General features: G+C 49.3%; 6 protein-coding genes across 6 annotated transcripts; 2 read left to right on the top strand and 4 right to left on the bottom strand.

Moving 5' to 3' along the window:
* Nucleotides 1–1,810: 1,810 nt before the first annotated feature.
* On the top strand, nt 1,811–3,619 carry N7457_007375 (putative MFS transporter; the record flags this gene model as incomplete). Its single annotated transcript, XM_057178418.1, has 3 exons — nt 1,811–2,331; nt 2,391–2,985; nt 3,035–3,619. The coding sequence occupies 3 exons, from the start codon at nt 1,811–1,813 to the stop codon at nt 3,617–3,619; spliced, it is 1,701 nt and encodes a 566-aa protein (XP_057030162.1).
* Nucleotides 3,620–4,460: 841 nt separating this feature from the next.
* Nucleotides 4,461–5,947, bottom strand: glnA (glutamate--ammonia ligase; the record flags this gene model as incomplete). Its single annotated transcript, XM_057178417.1, has 5 exons — nt 4,461–4,900; nt 4,969–5,473; nt 5,673–5,765; nt 5,854–5,892; nt 5,945–5,947. The coding sequence occupies 5 exons, from the start codon at nt 5,945–5,947 to the stop codon at nt 4,461–4,463; spliced, it is 1,080 nt and encodes a 359-aa protein (XP_057030161.1).
* A 5,363-nt stretch (nt 5,948–11,310) lies between these two features.
* N7457_007373 (uncharacterized protein) lies at nt 11,311–12,052 on the bottom strand (the record flags this gene model as incomplete). The annotated part of the gene is made up of 2 exons (XM_057178416.1): nt 11,311–11,754; nt 11,969–12,052. The coding sequence occupies 2 exons, from the start codon at nt 12,050–12,052 to the stop codon at nt 11,311–11,313; spliced, it is 528 nt and encodes a 175-aa protein (XP_057030160.1).
* Nucleotides 12,053–13,684: 1,632 nt separating this feature from the next.
* N7457_007372 (RNA polymerase II mediator complex middle subunit MED1) lies at nt 13,685–16,018 on the bottom strand (the record flags this gene model as incomplete). Its single annotated transcript, XM_057178415.1, has 3 exons — nt 13,685–14,267; nt 14,315–14,358; nt 14,405–16,018. 3 exons carry the CDS (start codon nt 16,016–16,018, stop codon nt 13,685–13,687), a joined length of 2,241 nt encoding a protein of 746 aa, XP_057030159.1.
* Nucleotides 16,019–16,542: 524 nt separating this feature from the next.
* Nucleotides 16,543–17,316, top strand: N7457_007371 (uncharacterized protein; the record flags this gene model as incomplete). The annotated part of the gene is made up of 4 exons (XM_057178414.1): nt 16,543–16,638; nt 16,692–17,101; nt 17,151–17,230; nt 17,282–17,316. 4 exons carry the CDS (start codon nt 16,543–16,545, stop codon nt 17,314–17,316), a joined length of 621 nt encoding a protein of 206 aa, XP_057030158.1.
* A 522-nt stretch (nt 17,317–17,838) lies between these two features.
* Nucleotides 17,839–19,158, bottom strand: N7457_007370 (SOS response-associated peptidase; the record flags this gene model as incomplete). Its single annotated transcript, XM_057178413.1, has 3 exons — nt 17,839–18,479; nt 18,538–19,081; nt 19,132–19,158. The coding sequence occupies 3 exons, from the start codon at nt 19,156–19,158 to the stop codon at nt 17,839–17,841; spliced, it is 1,212 nt and encodes a 403-aa protein (XP_057030157.1).
* Between the last annotated feature and the right edge of the window lie 130 nt (nt 19,159–19,288).

The following is a 19,288-nucleotide window of genomic DNA, read 5'->3' as shown; positions in this document are numbered from 1 at the left end:
TTGCGGTGCATAGAAAAGGAAAGGAAAGCATCAGTGTCGGACATCTTTTAGTACAGTTCATGTAGTGCTAAATCCACGAGATGAACAAAAATATTACGCCAGTGAATTCACGCAAAAAATAATCGACCACTATGGGACTTGAACCCATAACCTCCCGATTAGGAGTCGGGTGCCTTAACCATTAGGCCAAGCGGCCTGATTACTGTGGATCTGCCCGGTCATAGACTCATTAGTCATGCTTCATACGCCCTCCGACAGTCTCGGCTAATTTGCAGTATGGGTATCGAGTATGGAGGACAGATTATTTTTGGAATATCCTCATCAATGATACCAATGTAAAGCCTTGTCGGAATAATCAAGAGTATAATACATCGCAGTATGTGAAGGTCTAGAGGAATACTTAGCCCTGTACATACTAACATCCATTCTACCCTTGGCAGATTGTGATCGATTGTGGCTCTCTATTGTACTATCCTCCTGTCAATTCAAGTTGAAAATGAGATGCGTTGGGATAAGTCAAAAGGTATACTAAGACAGGGCTTATTTACTTGTGAGGTGCGGAGTATATGTTTCAACAGTCTATGAAATAGAGTGTTCCTATCTTCTTGTGTCGATCCTAATTTGCAGGCAGCAGTGTTGTGGACAAGGGCCTGAAGAAGAGGAGGTAGATTGGGTTCAACTATTCCATTTCTTCAGAAGTCCAAAGAGACTATCCAATTTTTTCCAATCTTTGTTGGTGATGTTCAGGTTTTAATAGGTATGAACATGGATCTACTTTGGGTCGGTCACCAGTACTAAGTAGACGAACTTAGGGAAGTACCCTTTATTCCGTTATTAATAAGACTAACAAAGATCATCAAATTACTGAAACCCCCAAAATTACAATCCAAAGGGTTGTGCTCAACCAGCCTTCAACCCTTCGAAATGTTGAGACCTGCACGCCAGCCCGAGAATCACCCGATTCGGGTATTTTGATAGACCCACGTGATAAGCCCGAGATCGGCAATTGAATCACCAGAAGACAACGATGACGAGGATACATACGGAGTAGAGATTGCAGAGTAATTCAACGTTGAATCCCCAGAATTCCAGGAGTGTTGTTGAGTGATTCGGCTTGGTGGGGTGTTTTATTGTATGGGCCATAGCGGTATTCCCAGCCTTCTGACAGATTGAGCAGGGCTGCAAGGGACCGAGTCACCGAGTGTAAGACGTAAGAAATCCTGCATATGGCACACATATAAAGGGGAAAGAAGCATGCGCAATGGCATCGGAAAAGACAGCGGAGGATAAGGTTATCCTCGGTGAAGCACGTTGGGGGAAAAGACCGAGGATCTGCTCGGTGAGAGCTCAACCTCAACCTCAACAGAGGAAGCTCATCTCGGATCCTGGGTGTGAGTCAGTTGACGTGCATCTCGTGGAGTACTCCGTACTGCGTACAGCCATCATACTTAATACCTTTGCCGATTACCTTGTCACTGGCGGACGTTCGATTTTTCATGCCCCGCCAAGATCACCCCTCTTGTCTTTATCAGATCCGCAAACGGGTCTTTCTCCGGTCTCTCGCGACAGAACAGGGCATTGCCAGAGGTATGTTTGTGCCTGTTTTCTCTTCTCGTGTCGGGATTGAGGACCTCGGTAAAGGTTTTTAACCTTTCCGAGGGAAATAGAAATGAGCTCTGACTCAAGCAGCTTTAAGCTTATATTTGGAACAATTAATGTCCATTAATCGGCCGCACTCCAAGCCAGTGCATTGCTGCGATCAATTGTCTGTAACAAGAGAGGTCTAGCGATATAATCATAGGGCATCGCGATGTCAACCGAACATCAACATGCCACCGTCAGTGGTGACAAACAACCTACTGCTCAGGATATCTCCGAGCAGCCAGAGTCACCACCAAGCCAGACCTCAGACGACATGGAGTCCGAGGACCACAGCATAGCCAACATCGAGCGAATCTACAGGTCGGCTCAATTCACATCCCCCAAACCAGGCCATACAAAATCTAATCCCAAACACAGAAAACTGGACCGCCGGATCATCTCCGCATTCTGGATCCTCTACTTCCTCTGTTCAGCCATCCGGTCCAACGTAGGCCTGGCACAAACAATGAACACAGACTCCGGCCACGACCTCGCCAGCGTCCTAAACCTAACCCGCCACGAGATCTCAACCGGTCTAGCCCTGTTCTACGTCTGCTACGTGATCTTCGATCTCCCCTCAAACCTGATAATGACCCGCCTCAGTCCCCACGTCTGGATGAGCCGGATCGTAATCAGCGTAGGCGTAATCGGAAGCTGTCTCGCCGCAATGAAAGCAGCCTGGAGTTTCTAGTCCGTCCCCCTCTTCCCACACCATCCCCAATATAACCCCTTCTAACAAAAACCCCCAGCCTCCTCCGCCTCCTCCTCGGTATCGTCACCGCAGGCATGTGGCCCGGCATGACATACTACCTAACCCTCTTCTACCCGCCCTCCCGCATCGGCAAACGCATAGGCCAGTACTTCACAGCCTCGCAAGTCTCCGCCGCGGTAGTCGGCCTCGTCTCAGCCGGGTTCCAGAAAATGGACGGCGCCCGGGGCCTCGTCGGCTTCCAGTGGATGTTCCTCGTCTACGGCGTCATCACCGTCGCCCTGGGCTTCGCCCTGCTCTGGTGGCTCCCGGACCGGCCAACCGCACCGGGCGAGACCCCGCCCCAGCGAAGCCGGCTGATGCGCTGGGTGCCGGCCACGAAGCCGGCGCTGCAGGGCAGCGATGCGATAGTGCACTACCACGATATGAAGCGCGTGTATCACTCCTCTGCGTGGACGATGCGGGATCTGCTCTATGTGCTTATCGACTGGCGACTGTATCCGCTGCTGATTATGTACTTTGGCGTTGTGGGCGTTGGGATTGGAGTGCAGCTGTATGCGAATTTGATTATCAAGGCCATTGACCCGACGCTGAGTGATGTGGAATTGAGTCTGTTGACGGCGCCGATTTGGATTGTATGTTTTTCTTTCTTGGATTTCGTGTTCCTCCGCTGACCATACACAGATGGATCTCATCGCCATTCTTCTGGTGACACCTTTCTCAGACCGCTTCCATCGCCACCGCGCAATCTTCTTCTCTGTCCCTGTTCTCCTGCAGATCCTCGGCCTGCTACTCACCAGCTACGCGGGTTCCGACGCAAACCCCTGGCCGCGGTACGGCGGTCTCCTGATCGTCGGATTCGGACTCGGCCCAACCGTGCCAATCACGATGACCTGGACGACGGAGGTTTTCCAACCGCGCCACGGCGAGGTCGGCGTTGCCGCTGCGTCGGCAGTTGTCTCCGGGCTGGGCAATCTGGGCAGTATCCTGACGACGTATGCGCTGTATTCCGGGTGGCAGAGCGACTACGAGGCTCCTGGCCGGCAGAAGTATCGTAAGAGTAACCTCGTGATGATTGGGATTCTGGCGGGGAGTATTCTCTTTGCGGCGGTGATGGAGATTATGTTGCGGCTTGTGGATGGGCGGTATCGGGATGGGGAGGGGGCGGTTGATGGTGCTGGGAGACGGGAGGTGCGGCAGCGTGGATTGGATGGGTTGGGGGGTGGTGTTAGGCGGTGGTTGGAGAGAGGGAAGAGGATTGTGCGGTAGATGTGAAGGGAAGTGTGGATTTCAAAAAGTTTTGCTATATTCTAATTTTGCTGCGATGTACAGGACTTCTATAGAGCTATAGAAGGGAAAACAGATACTCTGATAATTGACTATTGCTGAATACTTCACTTTGTGGGTGAGAAGAAAAGCAATCGAAGTGATGAACATAGTACTATAAGACTATATAACTCCTTTCATCCGAAATTGGCATGCAATCTTTCAACGCCCAAGGTGAAGAACACTGCTATTGGACGACTGCAATGCCAGATTAGGTTTAAGATTCTGTGTCACCAGATCTGGGGAGATCGTCCGATCCATGTGGACAAGACCAATGAGCTTCAGCACTCCATGTACCTGCGACATATGTTGGTACGAGGTCGGAATGGTTGGCAAAGTTTGCTCAAGAGCACAAACACTACGGAGTACTCCGAGCAAGAACGTGAGGGTCAGTGTAAAAATTGAAACTTGGAATTAGGTGTCGATTCTCCAGAGGAACGATATCAAAATGATATCTCTCGATAAACGATGGTCTGATTTTCCCATCCATGAATATTCTATGCTATTGTACGTGTCACATTACCCAGTGTAGGGCAGTCAAGAGAACAAGAAAAAAAAAAAGTGCGGCTGGTACAACGAGGGAGGGCCAGCAGTAACGCAAAGAGGCGGACACTGGAACTGGGAGAAAGGAAAGGATGGAACACGAGAAGAAAGACAGGAAGAGGAAGAGAAATAAGGCACAGAACATCTAATGGGCTCCCTCACGCAGTCAGGCCGCTCTGGTCCGACTCCCAGGTTGACGCCGAGGGTATCGGAGCGCTAAGACCAAATGATTCCTATCCATTTAGAGGCCACCACACATAGTCTCAACGATGATACCAGTGATCTGGTAAGGGTCAGCGTTGGAGGCGGGGCGGCGGTCCTCGAAGTAACCCTTGCCATCCTTGGCGCACTGGCGGGGGATACGGATGGAGCCACCACGGTCGGCAACACCGTAAGAGAACTTGTCGATGTTACCGGTCTCGTGGCGACCAGTGAGACGCTCCTCGTTGCCCTCACCGTAGACGGCAATGTGCTCAACGTGGCGGGCCTCGAACTTCTTCATGGCGGCCTCGATGACCTTCATACCACCCTCGGCACGAGTGGCGTTCGTGGAGACGTTGGAGTGAAGACCGGCGCCGTTCCACTCACCCTTGATGGGCTTGGGCTCGAAGGAGATACGGACACCGAACTCCTCAGCGACACGGTGGAGAAGGAAACGGGACATCCAGAGGTGATCACCCACTAGTAGAAGAGTTAGTCTCGAATTGACCGGAAATTAATTTTTCGTTTGGGTGGAAATTTCAACTTACTATCGATGCCGGGGCAGGGGCCGACCTGGTACTCCCACTGGGAGGGCATGACCTCAGCGTTGATACCGGAGATGTTGATACCAGCGTACAGGCAGGCACGGTAGTGAGCCTCGACGATGTCACGGCAGTAGACCTTGCCGGTACCGACACCACAGTAGTAAGGACCCTGGGCACCGGGGAAACCGCCACGGGGCCAGCCGTAAGGCCACCCATCGGTACCGAGAAGAGTGTACTCCTGCTCGAGACCGAACCAGAAGCCCTCGTGGGCGTTGGTCTCCATCAGGCGGTTAGCCTCGTGACGGTAGTTGAACTTGTTGGGGCTTCCATCGGCATCCCAGGTCTCGCACAGGACGAGGATGTTGTCACCTTGGCGGAAGGGATCGGGGTAGTAGGCGACGGGACGGAGGTAGACATCAGAGTTGTCACCGGGAGCTTGAGCAGTGGAGGAGCCGTCGAAGTTCCATTCGGGGAGCTCGTCAACACTTGTGACGGGCTTGGACAGAGTCTGCGCACAGATTCCAGTTAGTTGGGGTTCCCAAAAAGCGCTATCTCACGTGACAGCGGGTGGCTGCGTCGCGTGCTAAAATCGTGAGAATCCCCGTGCACAAGGCTTATCGACGCCCGGGAGGGGATTCCAGATAAGAACATGCAGCACCCGAAGTTCACGATATGAGCCGGACACCCGGATTGGAGGTGACTCATACCTTTGTCTTGGAACGAGTACCGCCATTGGAATCAATCCAAACGTATTCAGCCTGAACGCGACCACGCTGGTCAAGGTTCATGTACTTCAGGAGCTGTTTCCCCAAGTCAAGTCAGTATATGTCATTCCTCTCTGGCTCAAAGGCCATTGTGGAAATCCAATGCAACAAGAATCAAACGCACATTCCCCGTGTTGGAGACGACAGTTGAAGATTCAGCAGCCTGAAAACTCGTTAGACTCGGTTCCGCACACAAGAGAAGGAGAGACTCGTACCATAGTGAATATGTGTATGTGTTAAGAAACGGACAAGCAAGAAACTTTTTCAAATGAGTCCCGAAGGAAGGAAAACACGAAGGAACCTCAGAACAGAGGGAAGCAAAGCAAATAGAATATGGATGAGAAAATCCAAAGGAGGAGAGAATGAGTTTTAAAGATGTGGAGGGGCAAGAGAGGGATGATAAAAAAGATTTAAATTTAGTCACGGAGTTCTTTTGGGTATTTTTTTGATTTTTCTTTTCCTTTTTCCTTTTGGGAATTTTGATTTTTCTTTTGAATTTTTACGGTTTTTTATGGATTTCTTTTTAATTTTTGGGCGTTTCTGGAGGGGGAAATCTGAGAGAATCAGGAAGGCGCGGCTCAGCCACTCCCTAAACAGGTTAAGCTCCGTATTGTGACGGTCATGTGTGGCCCGTACGGGGGTCTCGATTAAGTACCTCATACTGTACGGGCACGCAGCCGGCAAGTGTTTGTACTCTCTCGGTCATTCCTTCTGAAACCGGTTGTCGTTGGGGAAACAAATCAAAAAAGCCCTCACTCTATTTTGGTCTTTTAGTATTTTCGTATTAGTATTTAGTATTTTAGTAGTTTTCTATTTCAATATCCAATATCTCGCGATTTTAATGCCTCATTATCGAAATAGAACACGCCAAAAGGTACTTTCTTCTGATTTTTTTTAACTTCGCAACAGCCGAGGAGAACGCCGTAGCCTGTGAGACCGAAACGAAATCCCAAGTTTCAACCGAACTCAACGCCACTCCTTAACTTCCGTGTCATCATCGTCGCATCATCCAGACACAGCCGGTCCTCGCCGAGGGATCTACCGTTATACCGGTTTGATTTGTGATATCCAAGTCTGGATGTGACTAGCATCTTAGGGTCTATCCTTCCTTCTTTCAACGTAGTCACATCCTTTACTCCAGACTTTCACCTCCGCATTCAAGCTCCTTGAAAATCGTTCCCGCCACCCGAACCAAGTCAAGTGTGTGCGATAGCCCTAGCGGCCGCAATCAGCGGTCAGGGCTTGTAATGAAATTCCATGAAAACTCAGTAATCTGAGCAATCCTCTGTCTCCCGTTGGACCGATAAGATGTAGGCCTCTACAACGGTGTATCAACACATAGTACAATCGCCAGGGGCCATGTTTGTTGTAGTTGTCCAGCCGAGTATAGCGCATGGCCTTTCCCAGATCTGGAGTTCTGATCCAGCGGCGTTCTCTCCGACACCCCACGGCTTATCCGGATATGCATTCCTCTCCGTGCTGTGTACTCCGTCCTTCGTATCAACGCCATGTGTATTCCGCAGATACACATCTTCCAGCCTTGACCTCTTCCCATGATCAGGCTCAAATGAGGCACACTCAGCCCAAGATAGATCGGTGATACCGTTGGTCATGCCTCTTAGCAACTGGCGCCAGGACCCCTGGGACAGAGCGCATATCAGCTGCAAAGTCCACAATCGTGCATTGGCGATTCGAAACGTCCTGGAGCAACAAAAAAAAAGCAACGCAAATTCTAGAGCCCCTGTTACCTACCCTGGTAAGGTACTCTACAAACTTGATCTTAATTTAATTTGCAATTTGCAATTTGAATTAATAGCATCACGCGCGCGTCGCGACATTGAAAGATACGTGAACGCCTAAGGACTCCGCGGTTCCTGAGATCTCGGAGCTATGGCCAAATAATAATAGCGTGATTCGTTATCGCCCAACGCCGCATGTCAAGGGCTAGAACGCTCCCTGGAAGTTTTTTTTTTTGGGCCACTACTTGTCTACATGCGCCCTTTGCTGCGATCTTTGTATCGTGTTCCTGCAGGATGGACAGGTACCCATAGAATACATCTGTACATTCTCACGCGTGTCGGAAACGAGTACAGGGTACAGAGGACAGACACACCCACCTTTTTTATAATACAGCTCCGCATCGCTCCCTTTGACTGGAGAACCCAGCCACGCCGCAGCTGACAGCGATCAAGTCATAATCGGACCAGTGGGGTGGACCGTGGCAAAACGTTCTCGAAACTCCCGTCGATTCAGCACGCAGGCCAATCAGACCCCATGGACTGGGACCGACCCCGACACCGGCCATGGATAAGGGAATCAAGGCGGTATTACAGGTCCGTGGACGATTTTAGTGATTCATATGTGTGATTTCAATTAGGTACTGTAAGAGTCACGAGCCGGGTGGGTGGTTTGGGCGTGATTTCTTTAGGTAAAAAAAGCATGGAAACTCTGGAGGTTGATATGCTCATCCGGGAGTACAGGACTATGCAGTTCGGGGAGATTTAGGTCAGGGATTCTCCAAGGGAAAAAAAAAAGTGGCGACTAAGATCTTCCTTCCCCCGTGTTTTCTCCGGCAAATGGCAGACTGGCAAATCTCGGGGATTTCAGGAATCTAAGGCCACTGGCGTGGCGGAGGTTCCGATCTTCAGCCCTGTCCAAGCTCATTTCTCCAGGTTTTGGTTTGCATGGCATACATCGTACGCCTTAGTTCCATACCAACCCTTTTAGCTTGGAGTCCTATTTCGATCTGAAGAGTCGCCTTTTGCCTGCAACATATATTAATAGCACGCTGAAACATCCAGATCTGGGCTTAGTCACCGGCTAAGTCCGGGGGCTGTGCGGTGGTACTGTGTACCCAGGCTAGACCTTCCCAGGGGGTCTGGTGTACGTTGTACTGTGTACTCCGGAGTGCTTTTCGTGATTGTATACGGTGTACAGAATGCGGTGAAGCGGTCTCCAAATCCAGAGTATCAGATGCAAAAAGAACCAATGCAATCTGCAATATTCCGTATCAAAATATAAACCCATCGATCGACATTCTTATCGCTCGGCTCTGATTGGCTCGCAGCCGAATTGACAAACCACGCTGACTGGAATCTCGCACATTCAACTGATATTCACGTAACTGTTTGCTTCTTATTTGCCGCGTCGATTTAAATCAGGTCATATGTCCCATTTCTTACCTGAAATAGCCGAAGGATGAGATCTACGAACATGTTTTGAGGGTTTTATAGGGGAACTATGCGACAAAATGCCTCATCGGAATGTTCAAATGGGGAATGAGGGACATGACATGTGGAGGCCCATTTGATTCTCGGTTTCTCGGATACCTCCAACGTGTGTATGTTGTATGTTGTATTGTTTCTGATACAGATCGTCAACTGGTTTGAAGTAAATTGGCTCCTGTGCCAAGACTTTATATGGACTTCCTGTCTGCGGAGTACGATACACGCATACATGTCCAGGTCTCAAGTCACTCGCTTCTCAGCACTACGGATGAATAAAATGAAACTACACAAACAAAACTAAACAAGGGGTAAAAGGGGGAAAGAGGAGAAAAAGGGGCGAAACCCCAAAAAAAGAATACAGGCAGAGATAAGAATCTCTTGTAGACGAGTCACGGGGTATGACATCGATCTCACCCTGAAATTGAGGGGCAGCGATACAAGCCTCAACACGCGCCCACTTAGGGTTAATGTCGGAGATGACGCCCCAAAACCCTCAGGCGACTTCACCGAGAACAAAATTCCTATGTGTCATGGCCCCCTAAACAACATGCTCTCCCTTGCACCAAGTTTGTTGGCCGACTAAATCGAGATCAAATGCCTCATAGAATCCCAACAACCAAACCCCCGGTCGTTGGCCGATCTAGGAACCGCCGACGCCAAAGCATTTATGTACGATGGGTAATGTGATCGGGAAAGGCACTGACGCCCAACTTGATTAAACGGCTACAACGTCGGCTGTGATCCGTCTGGGCGCATATGGGAGCTCCGCCCAGTCAACGTTGATTTAGGGTAGTAGCTGGTCTGCTTGCACCTGATCTGTCAGGTCATCTTCCCAGGCATGTACATAGCTGCCTGGTTCTGCCCCAGGGATGAACTAGCCCTGCGTGACGCACAGGTTAGGCACGGTCCATGGACCCCGCATCGGTTTTCAGGCCTAGAATTATCTGATCGGCCCTGAAACAGTCGGGAATTGCAGGTCACGTCTTGTTTGGGTAGGGTTACCTGCATGTGCGTCCATACGAGAGATCTGCGTTATTTTGGAAAGATCGTTTCAAATGTATGGTGTGAGTGGGGAGTGAAGGCAGGTATTGTGTACGGGGTACGGAGTACGTTCATACAGCCTAGGTATGTTGGCATGGTTAATGGGTATGGCCCAATTAGGAAGGCGTTTGGTTCACATATATCACAATCTTCTGGGACATTGTGTTTGTGCTCGGCTCAACTGAGAACCCTCCAAGCTTGGAAGACAAATAACAAAGAACCTCTGCGATGTTTGCTATGTTTGCTCCATCTACTCTGTAGTATTCTCTATTCCTCTAGCTACATGTAGTCAGAACGAGCCTTCCCTGGATGATGCTCTGGGACTTTCCCCTTTTCCCTTCATCTCCTGGGTTGATATATAAATTATCGTCTTCAGTCATCCTCTTTTTCAATATCTACAATTCCCTCCCTATATAAATACTGTTTCCTCTATTTTTCAGGTGTTATTTTTATATAAACACTTCTCCCCAAATACCCGCCATATGCTTGAACGTGTCCACAATCGTCGACAGAGAAGGCTTTGCGACAGAATCTGGCCGACCAAAGACCACCGTTGCTGCAGCTCCGCTTCCCCTTATCCCCAGCACTGAGCATGAGATCTGGAATCTTGTCCCATCTTTCTCGGCTTGGTGGACCAGTAAAGCAAGTTCAAGTGGATGGGTACAATCATCAAATGCCATGACAGTTCTACTCCCACGTTCCGGGCCCGCCCATTGGAACTGAAAGATGGGAAACAAAGCGGCAGAGTCAGAACACCTGTACTGTGTGTCCTTCTGCCAGAGCTGTTTCCTGCATAAGAGAATGTCTATTTGTGATGTACCGGATTATGGTGGACAGTCCGCCACGGGGCATTGTCTACCTCATGAATCTAGACCAAGCGCGTCAAGTCACATCACCAAGCAGGCATGGAAAAAGTGATAAAAGAAAATGATTGAAGGCTGAGGCCATGGCAATCGGGTGGTTGAGCAAGTGTCGTATCAACGCTATCATGAACACAGGGGGCTTGAGCGTCAGGATCGTTGGCGTGCGATCTAACGTGGATGTTACCTCAACAACAACATGCACTACAGGGCTGATGAATGACGGTCATTGTGGATATACTGGACGCTTTTGACGGAAAGCGTCCGTTGGCTGTGACATGTTCGTACAATGAGGGCCGGAGCGAAGTCCCAATCACAATCAGGGGGGATCCAGCTCCAATACGTGGCTATAACGGACCTTTTACTAAGCCATGCTTTTCGCGTCGGCGTGAAAGAGGCCCCGGTCGGCTCTCTAGCAATGTCCCTCATTGTCTTCCTTGTGTCTCTAAGAGTCTACGCGCGTGGCTTGAGAAGGGGACCGCATCTGGGTTCTCCGCTCCATTTGAATTCCACTGCGTCCAGGATTCCCAGGACCGAAACGCTTGCATGAGTTGCCACCAGAACCAGTGGGCCTGTGAAAGGGTACGTGTCTCTCCCAGGCGCCATTGTTTTGAAAATCAGTTCGAGACCTGATCGGAAATGTGTTTGTCTTTCAGCTGCCCGCGAGTCTTGAAGGCCATCGATACGAGTTTCTTGCTGTCGTTGCCTGGTTTGCTCGTTTTTGGCAAGTTTCTGACCCTTTCCGTCCTGGTCCTTCCGGCGGCTCCATGATGAGTCGCCCGTCCCTGCCCAATGGCCTGCTTTCTGATCTGGGGCGTAAACTCGAACGTCTCGTTGCCGCTTTTCGGAAACTGGTACAGAATCATATGGCTGAACATGGCCCTTGTTGCGAGCAGGCTAGATACATGTAAAAATTGGCTGTCCTGGTTGATACCCGACCCTTGTATTCCTAGTCGCAGCCCGTGCTCATACTACTGCGGTCTGTGGCACTACCCGAAGGATGAACCAGTTTGTTATCACCCACTCTCAATCCTTGAGGGACCCTGCCAGTCGTCACTTGGTATGCGTTTGCGACGACCCAATCACACACCTTAGCCTAATGCCAACTGACGGCTTTGGCCGTTGGCGGCACACCTTGAGGGAGTTCTGGGTGGGCATATAAGATGTGGTTCGGGATCATAACGAGAAGGAGCATAGGGAGTTTGTGGGCGGCTTCCTAGTTGGATTACTCTGTGCTAGCTCGTGGACAATGCAAGCTTGCTCCCATATCGATCTCCGCTAATGGCTCTTGTGGATAGGAGAAGCTTGGGGAATCTGTGGTCTGATGGAATCTGCGATGAAACATAAAGCAGCGTGGAGACTGCTCGTTCGATAAGCTGGGGTGCGAGGTTAGTGTTGAATACTACCAGGCCTTGAAATGGGGGAAGAAACTGAGAGACATGCATCTCATGCATCCCAGATGATGGCAAAAGTTTTCTCCCTGGTGAAGGATCCGATGACAGACATGCAGAAGGTTCGCGTTGCTGACTAGAAGGATTGAAGGATTCCTACGGCACCACCCTACCTGCTGCCTTTACTGCGCAACAGTGATATTTCGTCAGCCAACGCTCTCGCAGCTACGCTCATGATGGGCGCATAGTCCTGTGGCTCTTCCTGGGCTGGTTATTCCCTGTTTCGATCAAGTCAATGTACCTTGAGTGAAATCTTCAAAAGGGATTTGGAAGGGTCCCATCCATTTCCGGACAGAAGAGCAACTGAAAGCAAACGCAGAGTGTATTAAGAAACTGGGCAAGCTGAGCGACAAAAGCTGTCCTGATAGTGCACTGGCTGTCAATAAGCTGCAATGTCACACCGCAGCTCCATGCATTGGAAAGGCAGGGACCCTGCAACAGCTGAATCGACCGAGGAGATCGAGAAAAGGAACCAAAGGATTCGACTTGCTATTTGGCAAAAGCGACAAAGGTCTAAATGGCTACGTGGACCCATCATCTAACGACTGTGAAGACGAGTCCTCTACGGAGGCTTGTATCTTCTATTTCGATGGGTGCTCAATGAGCTGGACCTCGATAAAAGAAGACATCGTGACCAGTGTCAGCACCACAGCTGAGTCCGTGGCTTTTGAAACAGCAGGCATAGAGTGCACGTGGCTGTTGAAGCCCCAGGATCAGATGAGCTTTCGGCAAAAACTTCCAGTAGTGTGATCTACGGATAGTGACAATGCTGCAGCGATCATGAAGAAGAATGACCTCGCAAATGGCACTAAGTGGCTAGAAGCAAAATGTCGTTCTATACGACACGCTGTGTGGGAAGGTATAGTCCATCTCAGGTAAGAGAAATTGCGGAGAACATCGGGGATCCGCTCATGACGCTAATGGGAAGATAGCTTTCCGAAAAAACGAGGGCTAACAGTATGCATACTGAGCACTAAGAAGAGGCAATTTTGATTAAGAGACAGGAGCGTTGGAAATGATGCGAAAACAGCCCAACTTGACGGGGGAGGGGGCGGTCTTCTCCGCGAATGGTGACACCGATTCGAGAAACGGGGCTGTTGTGATGGCTTGTCTTCTAGATATAGACGATCACCCTCAGGCTGATTGAGGCCAATGCGTTGAGACAGTATCTTGATGCCTCAACCATTTACCCTCGTAGACTAAAGAGTCAAGAGCTCAGTCTCCTTCCCCAATATAACTGCCTCCCTCCTCCATTTGGATCCCTACGTAGTGACCAACATCATCCCGAACATAAGTCATGAAGATTTGGGAGACCTGAAAGCTACTAGCCAAAGATATACAAGAAATATTCTCAGTTATTCCAGTGCCACCGTTTCTCACACATTCCCAGCCCGTTGTTGCATCCAACGCAGGACCCACTCGACCAGTATGCTCAAGTCTTGGGAAACTTCAAGCACCCTAGCAATCTTCTTTTGTACATCTTGCAGATCCGAATCTGAGTTATCCATGCCCTGCATTTCAGTGTCTCCGCCTTGCTCGCCGTCCACAAAGCCAGCAGTTTCCACGACCGAGATACGGCCGTTGAGCCCGACTTCGAAACAGATAGCGATTTGCGTGGAAGGTTCGGTGGATTGAGAGGCCTGGGGGCTCTCTTCGCGTTCACTCTGGTCTGTGATGAGTAACATGAGGGCAGGCGCTTGGCCGAGTTGGATGCGTAATGTCACGTCCACCTTTACACCGTCCTTGGATAGTTGCCGGGGGCTTCTTCCGTCAAAAGAAAGGGTTGAAGTTCCGGCTACAGTGCCGATGCTGCTGGTTTCATCCAGGCTGTTCAGACCCAACATCATATTTAACCGGTCCTGATTGGGATCGTCATTATTCAAAATGATGGGTCCGTCTTGGCCAACAAAGAGGTCTTGGGCTTGGATGGGAGGGGGCGGGGGCTTTTGGAATTTCCATCTGAAGGATCTTTTCCAGTAGACTGGTCCTTAGCTGGAAGATGGAACGTCTTGCGGATTAGGTTGGCTAGGACGGCATATTGTCGGAGGATCTAATCTGCATTAGTCAAATACAACATCAAGGGAAAGGACACATACGGGAAGAATATCTGAGAGTTGTCGAGGGTGTGAGAAAGGCAAATCACGGATAGTCCGACCAGTTATAGACTCAAAGGTTTGGAATGTGTAGTTATGTTGTTTCGTATATTTTTCGCCCTTCGAGTCAACGCCACGCACTGACATGCGGCGCTTCCTGCGACCAATTTGGGGGGACGAATCCGGTGATGTTAACGGCGAGGATTCTGATACCAACAAGGCATCATATGTGATCATCTTAAACTCCTGCGGCAGGGTCATACCAAGATGCCGGTAAATCTCGGAGGCTGCGAGAATAGGAACGTCGAGCGCAGGCTCAAGTTTACCGACAAATCGGCGGTTGGGTGGCGATGACTCCAACATGCTGGAGTCTAAAGCCATAGGGTCATGATTACCATGAGTCAACCGCACAGTCTGAGGAGGATCAAGCCAGTTCACAGACCCGGCAGCACCGTTTGAAGGAAGTGCTTCGGTGCTTTCACCTGCAGTAAAAGGTTCATTCCCGACCCATTCCTTCGAGATACGAAGTGATGGATATCCTTCTTCACATTCAATCATAACAGTCCATGATCTTTCTTGATCATCCAATTCGTCCTTTGATCCTTGATCATGTTGCGGATCAATCTCCATAGCATCCGAAGACGGGAGATTCGATTTGGCATCCAAGACTTTGGCTTGCTCGATCCAGTACTGCAGACCGAGCCCAATTCGACTCCCCTTATGCATTGTAGGACGACCAAGCACACCAGCGCAAAGATGCTGGTATTCACCGCCGTGCTTCCCATTCTTGTTTTCCTCCATCCATATCCGCTTGAAGTTCTCTTCAAGATTTTCCAAGGCCTCGAAGCAATTAACTTCTTGGCTAAGTTTATCAAGTTTTGCAAGCCAGTGTAGATTTTCGTGGAACTCTTGGAGAGATCTCCATTTCCCGCATTCGGCGTCTTCCGGGGACTGTGCGAGTGTCCGTTTCAGAACTGCCGTAGCCTCTTCTCGCCGCACGCCTTCTGTGTATTCGGGTGTGGCATATCGCAAGCTGACATCTTTGACAACATCAAGGCCAGCGTAGAAATCGATCTCAAGATCAACGAAGTTACCCGCGATATTGAGATTATCACCCTGCCAGATTGATTCGAAGCCTTCAAGTCGACTCAGTCGTTCCACGCCCTCACGGGAGATACCTCTGCCAGACACCCGTGCCCGCAGCAGCTGGACAACTTCTTCGATGCGATGTCTCTGCTCTTCGTCATTGTCGCGCGCGACTCCAAGCTTGATTCCCTGCATCCCGAGGTTCTGGATATCGTTCTCATTCATTCCCGCACCAACGAGACCGTCATGGATCACCGGAGATGGGCTAATACCGGCATACCCACCAAGTGCTAAAAGAGCTGAAGGGGAGGTGAAATTAACGGGGTCATCAACCCCACTAGTCGCAGCGAGGGGCGTCGCATATTGGTGGGATGAGACACTCGTCTGGTGTGCATGGCCAGGCCCTGAGCCTGTGGGTGTCCTCATTGAAGGTGATTTATGGGCGAGAGATCGAGATAGAGGAGCGGAGGACGGATGGGGAGAGGAGAGGTGGGTTGGAGTTGCGCCAGGTTTGGCCGACGGCGTAGCCATGATTGAAGGGATTGAGTGATCAGAGAAGGTTGTAATGCGATTTTGAAGATTAGATATAGCCGGCGCCGTCCAGAAAAATGGGTATCGTAAAGAGTATCAAAGCACAGAACGCAAGGAAGCCGGGTATCTTTGAATGCGACTGGAGTCTCACGGCCGTGAGTGCTAACCTAAGGAATGCGCAAGAAAAGGACCGTTAGATAAAAACACAGATCAAATTTCATGACCCATCCCAAGCTCCTCCGTTTCCGTATACGATGTATACTGTATTTGACGAGCACAATTGTCTGTCAGAGAACATTTGAACGACCCAAACAGACAGCTCAAGAGAAAGACATCACGTGTGTTTGTACAGTTTGTCTTCGTCGTCATCGTACATATCCACCGCCTTTCAAACCGCCTGCCATTTCCATCGAGCTATGATCCAATAGCTGCCCAGGGTGTCTCAAATTTGTGAATTGATAAATATCCAACCTATAGGCTATTCAATAGTCTACAATTGAGTGCAAATCAATAATTCTATCTCAATGTTTGCTGCAAGAGCATTTGGCCGACAGGCCCAGAGTCTTCCCAAATGGACTCAATTCCGCTGTGTATCGACGTTGGAAGGATCTCCCCACATAGTACGTATTTGTTGCATATTATCAAGCTCTGATTGATGCTAACATGTCGATAGTATGTATTCCCAAATGCTGAACCAGCAAATGGAACCCATATCTTGTCACTGTTACCCTCCGAGCCAGTCAACCCAGACTTGGCCATTGGACTCTCAACCCAACTCCCACCAACAACAGATTCCTTCAAAGAGAACCCGAAATTCTTGAACATCGTTCAGGATGTATGCTCTAAATATGCGCATGAAGATCCCGATGCCAAGTCCCAAGCGCAGGTCATGGTCTCTGTAGCCGGCGCGAACCTGAGCTCAGGCGGCGTGTTGATGACCGGTCAGCGTGGGATCAGACGTCGAGGAGGAGGTGATTCTAGTGGTGGTGCTAGTGGTCAAGGTGGCGCAGGATCTGGTGGACGTGGTGGCTGGATCCATGTGTCTGACACCAGACGCCCACCTGACTATGGGCGGATTGCTTGGTGAGTGTTTACCTCTATTTCATACAAGAATTATGCTAATATATTTCAGGCCTGAGGATATGTTCGGAAGTCTTGAGGTAGATGCAAAAGGTCAATTCATTGGAGACAATGGCAATTATCAGCCAAGTGGTATGTTTCCCTTCTTGATGGTGCTCAGTGGGCCAAACTAACATTTAGCAGGTACCTATCGGATTCTGACCCGCGATGGAATGTAAGTATCCCCTTCTGGGTATTTGATCATGCTTTATTTGGTGCTAATCTTTTGATATATTTTGATATAGTTTCGGATTGAGTCCTTTCCTCAGAGAAAAGCTAATCCAGAGGCTTCGAGAGCTCGAGAAATGATCTTGACATTTACCTCGATCAATCCCTAAATTCTATGTACAATATATTGACCTTTAAACATCTCCATACATTCTACGCATCTTTCCTTATATTTCAAGTTGCATTCGATCACTGCTGATCGACTTGCACAGTGACTTCTTTTTCGCTTCTCTTGCGCTCGAATTGTTCCCGACTCAACACATTTTGCAAGTTGAAATTGATTATTCTACTTCGTACGCTCGGGTCAATAGATATAATGGATAAAAATGCGTGTTCAAAGAGATATATTTTGGAGAAGCTAGGTTTCAGGTCTGCCCTAACATATATTATTGGCTAAAAGCATAGCCTATCATAAAAGAAAAATAGAAAAAGACAGCATCTGTCTTAGTACATCTACTGCGTTGTAAATATCTTCACTTTTTGAAAAAGTTCGTAATTCGTTGAGAGCCATCAGCTGTCTTCGCACCACTGGACTTCTTCATGGGGCTATTGTGCGTAGCACTGCGCAACTTTTTCTTTTGCGGCGATGGCGCAATTGAATTTGCATCAACTTTTCGTTTCTTGCTTTGATCTGAGATGGTAGGGGTATCTGGATTATGTTCCCTCTTAACAGCTGGCACCGGTTTAGGAGCATTGTCTTCACTCCATTCCGAATCTTTGGTATCGCGCTGCTCGTCTTGAACCATGTCCACTTTCGGCGACGTAAGCTCCTCCTTTGGTGAGGGGTCTGATTTCTCCTTCTTTTTCGCATTAGCAAAGAAATTTGCGATGTTACTCTTATTCTCCTTGCTGTCGACAGGAACAATAAAGTTCGGGGAGTTATTTCCAACTTTGCCGACCTCCTTGGGGACTGGATAGCACTCCAGTTCACCCTCGTATGGTTTGAGAATCGATTGAAGCTCCCTGGACCAGGTCTTTTGGCTTGGATCTAGCCATTTACGCATTGCCTCGGTCCCTGGGTCCAGAATGACTGGCATACGCTCATGCAGGAACTTCAAGTAGGCGTTGGAAGATGTCGTGATGACAGTGTAGGTGTAAAGCTTCTCATCAGAGCCTTTGTAGAAGATCAATCAGTCGGAGTAAGATTCCAAGTCTAAGTACCCGAGACCCACCTTCATAGGAAACACAGTCCCATAGTCCAGCGAAGTACATCAGCTCCCCGTCTTTGCGACGGACAAAATGCGGAACCTTCTCTTTTCCCCCAGGCCCCTTCTTCAACCACTCATAGAAGCCCTGGCAGACGACAATGCACCTCTTTCGTCGTTTCATGGTAGTCCACATCCCAGTATCTTCAATCAATGAATCATCACGACAGTTGATCGTACGCATCATGGATCCGTAATCTGGCTGTCGCTTCGTCCAGAATGGGATAAGGCCCCATTTCATGCTCTGAATCTTGTATTTGATGACTGCATCTTCTGACGCCTTGGCTTTTAAGCTATCATCTTCTTTTCCCTTTTCTGAATCTCCGGTTTGGCGCTCGCTATCAGCATCTTGTCTAACATCAGAGCGCCCTTTCTCGGAGACATCAGCGCGATAGACGGCGCCGAAATTGCCGGGTGCAAAGTTATATGTCTCTCTGACTTCATCATCATCGGGTGCTTCATCTACTTGCATGCCCTGATCTTGCAGCTGTTGTTGGATGTATGCCAAGCGCTTGTGATCGTCAGCTGGCGGACGGTCTAGATATAGGAGCCGCAACGTACCACACCCAAAGCATATCGCCCACACATGATCAATATGAGGCTCTGGGTTAATCAAATTGCACCAGCTCTTCAATTAAGGCGAGATCAACGGAACGTAACATCTAGACAAAACGAATAGAAAGATAAGTGAATGCTCCAAGCGGGCGACGTCATATGG

Source organism: Penicillium paradoxum (assembly GCF_028828445.1).
Source record: "Penicillium paradoxum strain IBT 22861 chromosome Unknown utg000006l_segment0_segment0, whole genome shotgun sequence".
NCBI lineage: Eukaryota > Fungi > Ascomycota > Eurotiomycetes > Eurotiales > Aspergillaceae > Penicillium > Penicillium paradoxum.
The sequence above is the reverse complement of the archived record's forward strand: the minus strand, read 5'-3'. Positions and strand labels throughout refer to the sequence as shown.